Genomic DNA, 12,924 nt, shown 5'->3' with positions numbered 1-12,924 from the left:
TGAACATTTCCAAACGTGAGGCCCAAGAAAAGTTCGGTGGTGTGATGAGCTGTGACAGGCAGCCTTCAGGGGAAGCAGAAGCTTAGCACACTCTCCGGTTGCTTCTTACATTAGTGAAGAATCTAAAAATTACTGCCCTTGGGATGTCAGAATTCTGCAGAATAAAACCGCGGCTAGCTCCCATTTGCTCTCTGTAAACAACTTTTCTCAAAGTTTTGAGTGGCCTGGCTGGCGTGGCTTGGTTGGTTGGAGTGTCATCCCGTAAACCAAAGGGTTACAAGTTCACTTCCCAGGTCAGGGCATGTGCCTAGGTTGTGGGTTTGGTCCGCAGTCCGGGTGAGAAGCACCGAACGATCCAAGTCTCTCTGTCTCTAGAATCAGTGAGCATGTTCTTGGGTAAGAATAAAAAATAAAAAAATATTTCTGAGCAGAGTCAGGCAACCCGGGATTTCGCTCGGATGCCTGGAGACCCGGGCACTGTGTCTTCCCTCCTGTGGGCGTGTGTCTCCGGTGGGCCCTGCACAAGTGACCTCACAAGAGTTTGCAGAGGAAACCCCAGAGCATCCCGGGAGCGGCTGCCAGCCTCCGTGCTCCCCAGACTCAAACGGCCTCTTTTCTATGGATTGAATTCTCCTGTTCTGAGAGTTCAAGCTTCCCATCTCCCTCTTTGAGAATAGAGAATCCCGCGATCTGTTCTTTATACTCTTGGTTCGTTTTACTTTTAATCATCTGCATAACTGAGTTGAGCGTGTAGGATCTTCAGCCTCTCAGATTTAGAACCTCGACTTGCTTGAACGTGGGCCCATTAGCAGAGCCCCTACAGGGAGCCACCCTGGACCCCCTCGCCCCCACCCCCTTGCAGTGCCCTCAGCGAGTCCCATTTGCTCTTCGTAAAGCACCCTGAACCCAGCCTCTGCTGGCGATTCCTGGGCTCCGGCCCCTGCCAGTCCAAGCTGCCATCTCTCCTGGCTGCTCGCACGGTGCCTACCTGCTGACCAGCTGCCTGCACCCCCCGCTGGCGGTCTTGTTCTCACTCAGCAGCCAGAGCGCTCCTTTTATAAATGTGACTCAAATCTTTTCACTTTCTTCTTTATTCACTCAACAAATGCTTATGGAGTACCTGCTCTGCGCCAGGCCCTGGCCTAGGCTCAGGGAGTACACAGGGAACCAAGCAAATGAGTCTCTGTTCTGGGGCTTCCAGACTAGTGGAGGGAAGGAAGATAAGCAGTTTGTCAGATGTGGGTCAGGGCAAAGGGAAAAAGGAAAGCAGAGGAGTGGAGCAGGAGGTGCCGGCATGGGTGGGGGTTGGAGGGGGTCTGATTGGTGATTTTCAAAGTGGGTCAGGGAAGGCCTGGCTGAGGAAATGAAGATGTGAAGAAGTGGACCCTGTGGATAACTAGGGCGATTCCAGCAAGTGGAAAGGCCTGAGGCAGAGGTATCTGAGGACCAGCATGGAGGCCGCTGTGCCTGGGGCAGGGTGGGGGAGGGGAAGGAGAGAGCATAAGGAGATGGGAGGAACGAAGGGAGACCATCGGCCCAGTAGGTGTTATGGGGCCTCTGGCTTCTATTCTGACTGCTATGGGAGCCATAGAAGGTTCCTGAGCAGAGGAGGGATGTGATCCGACTTGTTTTAACACGCTCACTCTGGCTGCTGGGAGATTAGGCTGCGGGGGTCAGGGTGGGAAGCAGGAGCCCCAGCGGGTGATAGTGGAGGTGTGAGGGAGCTGGGGATCTGCCTCTGTTTTGAAAGTAGAGCCAACAGGACGTGCTACTATACTAGGTTTGGACATAGGGTGTGGGAGAGAAACGAGCAGGGATTTTGCTACTTCAAGGCCTACAATGGCTCCCATTGCTCTTGGGATAACTCTTGATTCCTTATCCAGGTCTGACCCACAGGGCCTGGGCAGCTGTTCCTGCTGCTTGTTAGTCAAAGGTCCCGCCTTTCCTAAGTCAGGGTCCCCAGACACTGCAGCCAAACACTCCTTTTTTTGTTTTTTTTTTTAAGATTTTGTTTATTTTTAGAAAGAGGGGAAGGGAGGGAGAAAGAGGAGAAAAACATCAGTGTGTGGTTGACTCTTGCGTGCCCTCCAACTGGGGACCTGGCCTGCAACCCAGGCCTGTGCCCTGACTGGGAATTGAACCAGCGACCTTTTGGTTTGTAGGCCAGCACTCAATCCACTGAGCCACCCCAGCCAGGGCCACTCCTCACTTTTTCATGGCATTCCTCAGTCTGTTAATGGTGCTTTGGGGCTTTTTGTTTGTCTGCTTTACTTGTATCTGTCTTCTTGTTTTTGCAGGTCTCCCTCCCTAGAATATAAACCCCATAGGATAGAGATGTCCTGCCTAGCTTTGTAAAGTTGTCACAAATACGCGAAGAATGTTGGCATTGGCATCCGTGAGCACCTGTAGTTGTTGGTGGGTTGTTGACAGTGCACGCGCACCTCCGAGGCAGGCACTGCAGGCCCTATTCTATAAGGGAGGAGAGCGTTTGTGGGGGGAGGTGATATTTAGACCTGTCCAAGGGCACAGCTGGTGCTAGGAAGCCTGCAGACCCAGAGGTGGAACTAAAGCCCTCGGTTTCCAGAGCCAGTGCTTGGGCCCCTCCCAGACCCTCCGGTACCTTGAGAGGCCGGGCCCAGCACGATGCTGGATGCTTGCGTGGGCACAGGGCAGGGGAGGCGGAGGAGGTCGGCGCCTGCCTGCTGAGTGAGTCAAAGGCGAGGTCTGCCATCCTAAGGGGGTTTTCTTGCTCAGGCCGCCCAGAAGGGCATTGGGAAGACCAGCGTGTCTTCGCTCAGTCTCTGTACCGTAATGTAGAGGGTGTTCATTTAGTTTAAAAATAAAATTTCAAGCCCACTGCAATCCCACCTGGTGCGGATCCGGCCTCTCTCCATCATCTGCTTCTGTCCCCACCTAGGACCCACTCACAGTCCACTTCCTCTGCCCGCCCAGGCGCGCTCCCCGGTGCGAACAGGTGCCGCGGGGCTGCCGGACCCGCTCCCGTCGGTGGCTGCGGTCGCGGGAAAGCGCACAGACCTGCCCGGGACCCCTGACTACCAGCTACCAAACTGCCTCACTGCGTGCCAGCGGGCAACACTCTTCCCAACCCCCCGTGCCTCAGTTTACCCACGGGTAAACGCCAGGTCTTTGCGACCCTGCAGGTGACACACCTGCTACTGGGGCTTCGCCGAGCCCTGGGCCCCGCGGGGTGGAAGCCCGGAGCCCGACCCAGAGCCCGGAGGAACCCCAGCGGTCGGCCCCAGGGGAGGCGAGGGGCGCAGGGAGGGCCGAGGGGGCTGCGCGCTGCGGCAACCTCGCCGCGAGCCGGCTCCGGGGGGCGCCCGTGGGAGGGCGCGGCCGGCGCGGGGGGCGCGGGCGGGCGGCGGAGGCGGCGGCGGGGGGCGGAGACGCGGCGCGGCTTCCGCTCCCGCGCCTCCTCCCTCCTCCCCCGTCGTCCTGGTCTGCGGCGCCCGAGGGGGAGGCGGCAGGCGCCGGGAGCCGCGCGAGGAGCCGCCGCGCCGCGCCATGGAGCCCGAGTGAGCGCGGCGCGGGCCCGCCGGCCCCGGACAACATGGAGGCGGCGCCACCCCGGCCGCCGCCGCCACCGCCGCCGCTGCTGTTGCTCGCGCTGTGCTGCAGCCTGGCCCCCGCCGCGGGTAGGTGGGCGCGGGCCGCGGGGACAATGGCCCGGGCGCCCAGGAGGCTCGGGCGGCCCGCGGCCAAGTGCGCGACGCGCGGAGCGACTTTACAAGTTGGGGGCGAGTTGGGGCGCGTGCCGAGGGTCCCCGCCGTGCGCAGCCGTCCCTGCCGCTCGGGTGCCGCGCGCGGCCCTTTGTCTCCACCGTCCGGGCCCCTCCTGGGGACTCAGGGCCCGGTCCAGGGAGTCCCGGGGCGGCGAGGAGGGCGCGCGGGCGGCGCCGTCCCCGCCAGGTGCGGCGCGGGCGGGTCCTCACCTGCCCGGGCCCCGGGGCGCGCTCGGAAGTGCGCACGCGTGAGGCCGGCGGGCGAGGCCGTGCCGGGACGGTGGGGACCCCGGCTCCGCGGGCGGGCGCCGAGCGGGGACTTTTCGGCCCGGAGGCAGGCCTGGCCGCCCTGCGTCGGGAACTCGTTGGCGAGCCTGTTTCCGATGGCCGCGCGGCCGGCCTGCGAGCTCCAAGAACTGATTTAAGTTGCAGAGAAAGTTCTGAGACCCGGCGCCAGGCGGCCTGGCCTGTTGCGCTGGCCTTTCATCTGTGTTGCAGTCGGTTTCCAAATGGCCTGACACCTGCCAGGTGCCCGGACGACCCGTCTGGCCGCTGGGGCCCCAAACACGGGCACCGAGCCGGAGTCCACCCCAGGGCCCGGCTGCGTGGGGCCACGGCGGGGAGCGGGGCTCCAGGGCGCGGCGTGGTGGGGCCGCGGGCTCGTGCCTGAGTTTTGCACACCCTCGGGGAGACCGAGGGCTGGGGATTTTTCCGTGCAACTTCTGGTGTGTCCCGAGGGGTGGAGCTGAGGTCGGGAGGGCTCAGGAAACCCAAGCGCCTGTGAAATGCTACACATGTTCTTTTAATTTGGAGATTGCCATGTGGTTTTTGAAGCAAGTCTCTCGCTACCTAAATCATTATCCTCAGACGTGAGTGTTGTTTTTCTGGAGTGTGGCTGGCCCAGTGGACACGGCCAGCGAGCCCTGTGTCCTGACGACTGCATTTCTGCTGGTTGCGGTTTTCCTTCTGGGAGGTGGGGGGGACTCGGGTCCCTTTGTCTGGGCCTTTTTTAAGGCAAACAGCTGTCTCCCTGAATAGTTCCAGTGTGGACATTGCAGGGAGGTGGCCAGGCCTGGCTCTGGTCACATTCCCAGTGCTGCGGCCCCTCCACTGAGGTTTGGGGGAACAGAGAATGGACGGTTTCCTCCAGTCCCCCCGCCCCCCAGCCCAGGCTTAAAGACGGTTGGCGATTTCACACCCTCCCCCACCCCCCGCCCCGTTTTGTCTGTCTCAGGAGCATGTTTACGTTTCTCGGCCATGTCTGATACTAGCAAAACAAGGTGACGACGGAACAGTGACAGTGTCTGGGTAGTTCAGGCCAACGCTGTGCCTTTTGGTTCCGGAAACGCCTGGGTCACGGAGGCAAGAGGGGTTTTCTTTTGTGTGTGTGTGTGTGGGGGGGGGGGATGTTTGTCTTAAAGGTGGGGTTTCTCAGCGGGCTCTGTTGCGCTTCGTTGCACTTTTGGATTTCCTGTACCTTTTGGGGTGACGTGGCTGGAGGCGAATGCCTGCCAGTGTGCGGTTCGAGCCCCAAAGAATCCCATCTGTGGAGCTCAGTGGTGTATGAGGCAAAAATAGAGTCGATTATTTTCACATTAGGAAGCTTGTGAGCACGAGGTTTTCAGAGCACCGGCCAATGTGACCCCGGCCTAAAATGGAAGGACAAGGCGGCATCTCCGTGTCCGCTGGGACTGTGCTCGGTAGGGTCTGTCCCTGATTTCTGGGTTTGATTTATGCTGGGGTCCAGCGTGGAGCCAATAAGTTGCTAGCTGATTATTTTCCCTGATTGCATCCTGTTGCAATTTGAAGCTGTGAGCCCACGGAAGTGCCTTTGTTCTGGTGGGCTTGGTGCTGGGAACGGCTCAGGCCGCTCCCCTCTGGCCCCTCCGGCCCACTCCTCCAGGCCCAGCCTGTGCAGGACCCCCCAGGGAGGTTACTGAAGGCGCCCAGGGCCCGGCCCATGGGGGGGCCCCGCCATGGGTGTTCACTAAATGTGTGGAGTCCACTAGAGAGTCCCCCTGCAGAGGACCCTCTTCTTCCAAAACAGGGCTGACGAGCCTACAACCTTCCTGTTCGGATCCAAGATTTTACCCGGTCACTCCATATGGCCCAACACTTGCTACAGAGATCCTGTCGCATTTGGAACCCGTCTAATTTCAGCTGCCGTGTGTCACCGCTCAGGCATTTAGCGGAATTTGCACACTGGTTGGGGAGGGGTGCAGTCCGGGGGGCTCAGCACACAGCACTCCTGCCTGAGGCAGCGGGGCCTCTCTGGGCCTGAGCAGGGGCTTTGGGGTCCGGCCAGCCTGGTGTATATGCTTAGCCGCTGGTTGACTTTGGACGACCTAGCTTTTCTGTGTCTGGTGTCCTTACGTGGTGCCCCTGACCCTGGGCGTTTGGGAGCCGTAAATGCGATGTGTGAAGCCCTTCACACCACCCCTGCCCCGAGTGAGGGACTGGTGGTGGCAGCCGCGTGTCATTCCTCTGGTGCAATGGGGTCCTTGATCTTTCTGGCCCGGAAGGTCTAGACGCTGTTGTTTTCCAGTCTGGCTCTCTCGTCTGTGTGTGAGCTTGGGGGCCTAGGCTGCTGTCTGGCTTGTTTGTCGCTGTGACAGAGTGGGGTGCCTTGGGGTGGTTAGCAGCAGGGGCCGAGCCTGAGAGGCCCAGGGCCTTGGTTCTTGCTTTGTGGGGAGGGCGGACACCTGACCCCGCCCGTTTGTGTGCCTCAGTTTTCTGTCAAATGGGGATGATCACACTTCCTCCCACCCGCTCGGCGAGCACCGGCAGCCTGGCACGGTGTCAGCTCCAGCTCCGCTTGATGTTGCGCTGGGCGCTTGTGTGACGTGCTGGGGTGAGAGTGGGGTGCAGGGGCCGGCGAGGCCTGGCCTTTGCTATCAGGTGTTCCCCGCCTGTCTGCCAGGGGAGAGCTGGACCCAGTGGCCTCCAGCTCGTGATCCCAGGCCCTGTGCTCACGGACCAGGGGGTCTCCACTGAAAGAGGTCAGACGCCCTGGCTGCTGTGGCTCAGTGGATTGAGTGTCGGCCTGTGAACTGAAAGGTTGTAGGTTCGATTCCCAGTCAGGGCACAGGCCTGGGTTGCAGGCCAGGTCCCCAGTTGGGGGCGCACAGTAAGCAACCACACATGGATGTTTCTCTCCCTCTCTTTCTCCCTCCATTGCCCTCTCTCTAAAGATAAATAAGTAAAATATTTAAAAGAAAAGAAAAGAAAAAAAAGCAAGAAAGAGGCCAGATCATGCTGCATAGTCTGGATGTGAGCCAGAAGGTGATGGAATCTTCCGGAAGGCTTTGTCAGGGGGGCTAGGAAACACAGGCTGCAGGCAGACCTGTCCTAGGTGAACGGTGTTGACCTGACCTTTTCTTTAAAAAAAAAAAAATTGAGATGAAGTACATGTGATGTAAAATGAATCATGTCACAGTGTACCGTCCAGGGGCCTTTAGTATACATACACACAGTGCTACATTGTGAACCACCATTTCTGTCAAGTTACAGAACAGTTTCGTCACCACAAAGCAAACCTCCGTACGCCTCACACGTGACTCCCCACCCCCGGGCAGCCCAGTGTGCGCTCTGTCCCTGCGGGGTTGCCTGTTCCAGACATTTCACGTGCAGTGGCCGCCGGCAGTGCGAGGGCTGTGAGGGACTGCCTCATTGGAGCGCATGCCCTGTTCCTGTCCGTGGCTGAGCGACCTTCCATCGTGCGTGAGGGAAGAGCACACTTGGCTGTCACTCGCCTGTTGATGGCTTGCCCTTGTTGGGTGTGGGCTGGGGGCCGTGGGGCCTCATGGGGCTCGAAGGGTGGGAGCTGTTGTCGGTGGGCTTAGAGTCTCCTGCCTCGGCTCAGAGACGTGAGAGCTGGTGGCGGAGGGGCCGAGGGGACACTGATGCTGGCCTCCGGGGAGCAGGATCTCTGGGAGGAGGACTTAGTGCCGTGATCAGTACAATAGAACCCCTGAGAGACACTAGGCATTGGTGGCTTCGGAGACTTCGCTGTCACTTAACAAACTCTCAGAATGGGGAGGCTCTGGTGGGATGGGGGGCGCTTCGTCCAGCCCCTCACCTTCGGGGCCTGTTGACACATTTGCTCAGAAAATGATGTTGTGTCTGCTGGAGACAGGTCCCCTGTGGGGCTGCCCTGGGGACAGTGCTGTCCCACCGCTGACAGGTGGAGGCAGCTGTGGTCTTCCTCAGAGCTGGCCCCGGGTCCCGCCCGCCCGGCCAGGCTGGCCTCTGCTTTCTCTTCAGCGCTGGAAAGGGGGTTTGCTAGCTCTTGGCCTCAGTTTCCACACCTGCAAAATTGGGGCCCTGGCTTCTCCCCTGCAGGGCTCTTGTGGGGTTCAGGGAGCCAGTGTCTGGAGGGACCTGGAGGCTGTCCTTCTGGGTGGGCCGCCGTGGGGAGGAGGTGAGCCGTCCTGCCTACATGTCCACGTTTCCTTTCACGTTTCAGGCTTTGCACGGGGGCCTCCTGGAGCAGTGGGCTGGCTCTGGAACTGCTTTCCTGGGACTCTGCCGGCCCCTTTTCCTGTCCGATTATTTTAAATTCGGAACCACTTTCTCTTCTTTTTCTTTTCTGGGTGCATTACATATAACACAATTTGCCATTTTAACCATTTTTAAGAGCACAATTCAGGGCGTTAATGGCATTCACAGTGTTGTGCCACCTCCCCACCGTCTGGTTCCAAAATGTTTTTATTACCCCAGATAATGTTTTATTACCCACTAAGCAGTCACTGCCTGTTCCCCCGGCCCGTAGCCCCTGGTGCCTTCTGATCTGCTTTGCTGTGTCTTTGAATGAGCGTCTTCTGGGTGCCACTGATTTGTGAAGCCGTGAACTGTTTGTCCTTCATGCTGGGCTTATTTCTTTTGGAGGAACGTTGAGGTGCGTCCAAGTTGTAGTATGTGTGAAAACACCATGTCTTTTTACGCCTAAATAATATTCCATTGTGTGGGAGGGGCCCACGCATGCCTTGTGTCTCCCTCCGTCCGTCCACGGACAGGTGGGTTTTTTCCACCTTGGCTGTGGGGAGTTCTGCTCCTGTGCCCGAGGGTGTGCGGGATCTGTGTGAGTCCCTGCGTGCCCTTTTGGAATTGCAGGGTCATGTGGTAATTCTATGTTTAACCTATTTTTTTTTTTTTAAGATTTAATTTTTTTACTTTTAGAGAGAGGAGAAGGGAGGGAGAAAGAGAGGGAAAGACACATCAGTGTGTAAGAAATACATGGATCGTGTTGCCGCTCGTGCGCCTCCAACTGGCGACCTGGCCTGCAAGCCAGGCACGTGCCCTGACTGGGAATTGAACCGGCGACCGCAGGCCGGCACTCTATCCACTGAGCCACACCGGCCAAGGCTATGTGTAACCTTTTGAGGAATCAGCTAACCGTCATCCACAGCAGCCACACTATCTTACATTCCTACCAGCAAGGCACGAAGTTCCAGTTTCTCTACATCCTGATCCAAACTTATTGTCCCCACCCCCGACCTCTTGTTTTTAAAATACTGACTTATTTATTTCTAGAGAGGGGAAGGGAGGGAGAAAGAGAGGGAGAAAACCATTGATTGGTTGCTTCTCCCACGCCCCCAACCGGGGACCTGGCCCACAACCCAGGCTTGTGCCCTGACCAGGAATCGAACCAGTGACCCCTCGGTTTGCAGGGTGACACCCAACCCACTGAGCCACACCAGTCCGGGCTGTCCCTTTCTTTCTTTTCTTAAAATGTGTTTGTATTTATCTTTTCCTAAGACCATAAATTTATAGAGATGGCAGCATACAACTGGGTTTTTATTTTCATTTTAACAAGTCTTATTGCATTTATTTTTCTTTTTCTTTAATCTTTATTGTATTTTTCCTGTTACCATTTGGTCCCCGTATACCTCCCTCCCCCCAGCAATCCCCACACTGTTGTCCACGTCTGTGAGTCCTTTTTCCTTCTCGCTCAATCCCCCCCCCGCACACCCCCCCACACAGCTGCCATTGCCCCCTTTTTCACCCCAGCTCCCCTAGCAGGTGGGAAGAGACACCTCGTTTTCCTGGTGACTCATGTCCTTGAGCATCTTTACATACGCTTGTTGGCCGCTGTCTTTTACAAGAATGTATGTTTAAATGCAGGACATACGTGAGCACGTATGAACAGCTTCAGTGTTTACCGTGGGCCTGTTTCTGTGCAGCTGAGCCCCCTTTTTAGCGTGTGTTTTATTGTATTTCTCTTCTCAGAGGTGACCAGACCTTTAACATGTTTTAACGTGTTATGTTGTTTTGAACTCATGCTTTTTACATAAACCCAGTCACTTTCTACCTGTCATTTCATAGCCTTTTTCTTTTTAAAAAGATTTTACGTATTCATTTCTAGAGAGAGGAAGGGAGGGAGAAAGAGAGGGAGAGATATATCATTGTGGGGTTACCCCCTGCATGTGCCCAACTGGGGACCTGACCTATGACTCAGGCCTGTGCCCTGCCTGGGAATCGAACCCACGACCTTTCGGTTTACAGGCCGGTGCTCAGCCCACGGAGCCACAGCAGCCAGGCCTTAGCCTGTCTTTTCCACTTGCCACGCTATGGTAAACATTTTCTGGATCCTTCAGACTGTTATTCTTTTTACAAGCAAGTACTTTTCAGAGTACAGTCTTCCCTCACTTATTGCGGGTATTACGTTCTAGACCCCCCAGTGAAGTAGGAACCTTCCATTTATTCTACACTCTTAAACCTACGTAACTTTAACAACATACGTATACAGCACCGCAAAATCCCACGATATAGTGAAAAATCCGCGATAAATAATTAAATATAATATTTTAAAAAATCCTGTGATACGGTGAGGCCGCGATCAGTGAACCGCGATATAAAGAGGGGCTGCAAGTGTATACCGCACGGCCTTGGCCCCGGGGAGCAGCACGCGCTTTGATTTTCCAGGCTCTGGGTACGTTGCTACAGTGTTTCTATGGGACACATTCCTGGTCAAAGAGTAGATCTCTTGATAAGTTTGTGAAAATGCTGACAGATTCCCCCGAAAGGATGCAGCAGTTTATAACCTGCCAGGCCCAGGGTGCACTTGGCCGTATCCTCTCCAGCGCCAGCGGGACCAGAGTCTGCTGTTTTTAAATCCCTGTGCTTCAGAAGCAGAACACGTTTTGGTTTGCACGCCCCTCGAGTCTGGCCAGGCAGCCGTTTGTTTTTCCTGCAAAGTGTCTATTTTTCTGTTGAGTCATTGATCTGTTTTTTATTGATTTGCAGGAGATGCTTATTTAGTGGGGACATTAATTCTTGGTTATATATATACTTTCCAGGTTTTTCTTCTGATCTGTAGCTTGTTTTCAGTGGCTTATTATCCTTAAGGTATTAAAAAGTTTTGTATAATCAAAACTGTCATTCTTAAAAACAAGCAAACACACACACACACACACACACACACACGTTCTTTTCCTATGGCTTCCGGGTTCTGTGCCTTGTTTCTCTGTCCCAGGGTAGGAATTCGTCTTCCTTTATTTTCTTCTAGGATTGTGACTATACTCAGACATGCTGTCCGAGTTTGGGGGGGTGTATGGGATGAGATAGGGATTTGAGCTGCTCTCAGTGCCCCACCCCCCGTGTTTAAAAAGGGGTTCCCGTTCGTTTAAAATGTCGCTCTTTCGTGTGCTGTGTCCACAGGTGCTCGGCTGCGGGTTCTGGACGCTTCTGTGCTCCACTGGCCTGCGTGGTTCCAGGCGGGTGTGCTGATCTGTGTAGCTCACAGTAGAGTTTCAGATGGATTGTGCAATTCCCTCCTCATTCTTCTGGAAGAGAAAAACAGCGACCTTGTGTTGACTCTTCTTGTTCGTTTACTCTTTTGTGATAAACTTCAGAGTCGGCCTATCGGGTTCCCTCCTTTGATCTTTCGATCGGGACAGTGAATGGTGACATTCAACAGGTGTCCCAGGGCTGGATGTTGGAAGTGCTCTCCGACAGGCAGGCTGGTCCCTGGCGGTGGACGTAAGATCTTCCCCTTTTTTGGTTTCTGGAAGCGCCTGGAGGGAATCGGAGGTGACGCTTGTCCGGGGTTGCCTGAGACGCTCCTGTGTTACCCGGAGGCAAACAGAATTACCGTGTAAATTACTGCCCCCTCCTCTAGTTCATTCCAGAAAAAAGGTGAACAGCTTTCATTTCTTCCCCAGGCGGCACCCCTCCAGGGGCCTAGATGGGCGGCAGTACCCGCCTAGCAAAACTCTCAGGAAATTGGTCACTGGGGCGTTAGAAACCACCCGAGCGCGAGGCCGGGGCGGAGCGCGTCACCTGGAGCCTGGTGCTGGGCTCGCCCTGGAAGGAGCAGCAACGCTGGGTGATGGGAGCCGGGGGACGTCCTCCCTGCCAGGCTGTCTCTCCAGGCTTTACTCGGTGCAAACCTGGTTTCCCACAGGAGGCCGAGTGGGGGGATCAGGTGGGGGCGCTGTCCTGGCCTCCCCGATTCCTCCTCATTCAGGCCGGAGGTGTGGAGGCGACTCTGACGCCTGTCTGTCTTCTGCCTCCCAGGCCAGACGGGACGCGGGTCCTGTCTCTGGTCCTTCCTCGCTGGCAAGCCGGCCATGCTCGCTCCCCGTGCCCTGCGCTCAGAGGCCTCCCCTTGGCTCCTGGTGCTCACCGTGGAAGACGACGTCAGAGTGGACATAGCTTCTGCTTGGTTTCCTTGCTTTCTAGAACCTTCCCCTCACCTGTTTATCTAACACTCTGGCCAGACTAATTTTTCTGAAATGAGATTGTTTCCTTCCCTTTCTCAGCAAATGACCCTCGTTTCTCAGGGTCCAGAGTTGGAGCTTTTTTGCTCACCATTGCGTGCCAGCCCCTTCTCTGCTCCCTGAGTGTTGCTCCAGCCAGATCCATCTCGGAGTCTGGAACCTTCCACGGTACACCCGGCTGAGAGGGCCTTGGGGACGGGGGCTTCGTCCTTGTCCTTCTGTCTCTGGCATGGTGTCTGCGGTGGGGTAGACACCCAGTAGCCATCTCGAGGATTCCTGAAGCCTCATCTTTCCAGGGAGTGAATCTTACTGTCCTTCCTTCCTCTGGCCCTGAAATCCAGCCCCCTGCTTCCCAGACTGTAGGACCCTTAGGGTCCTACTTCATGGGGCCGAAAGGGGGGCCCCCGCCCCAGGAAGGGCCCATATCTCCAAGGTACGGACTCGGAGAAGGCCTGCTCCAG

The 12,924-nt window shown here is 56.4% G+C and overlaps 1 protein-coding gene across 2 annotated transcripts in view; it reads left to right on the top strand.

The window, feature by feature from the left end:
• The first annotated feature begins 3,556 nt into the window (after nucleotides 1–3,556).
• LRP5 (LDL receptor related protein 5) overlaps nucleotides 3,557–12,924 on the top strand; it is a 95,645-nt gene continuing 86,277 nt past the window's right edge. For both annotated transcript variants that reach the window (XM_090257505.1, XM_090257498.1), the window contains exon 1: nucleotides 3,557–3,656. In XM_090257505.1, coding sequence (XP_090113631.1) covers nucleotides 3,572–3,656 — 85 coding nt within the window. In that variant the 5' untranslated portion in view covers nucleotides 3,557–3,571. The remainder of the gene's footprint in view (nucleotides 3,657–12,924) is intronic.

The sequence above is a fragment of the Furipterus horrens genome, unplaced genomic scaffold (genome assembly GCF_987537825.1).
Source record: "Furipterus horrens unplaced genomic scaffold, mFurHor1.1.pri manual_scaffold_2, whole genome shotgun sequence".
In the NCBI taxonomy this organism is placed as follows: Eukaryota; Metazoa; Chordata; class Mammalia; order Chiroptera; family Furipteridae; genus Furipterus; species Furipterus horrens.
This window is presented reverse-complemented; position numbering and strand designations above follow the sequence as displayed.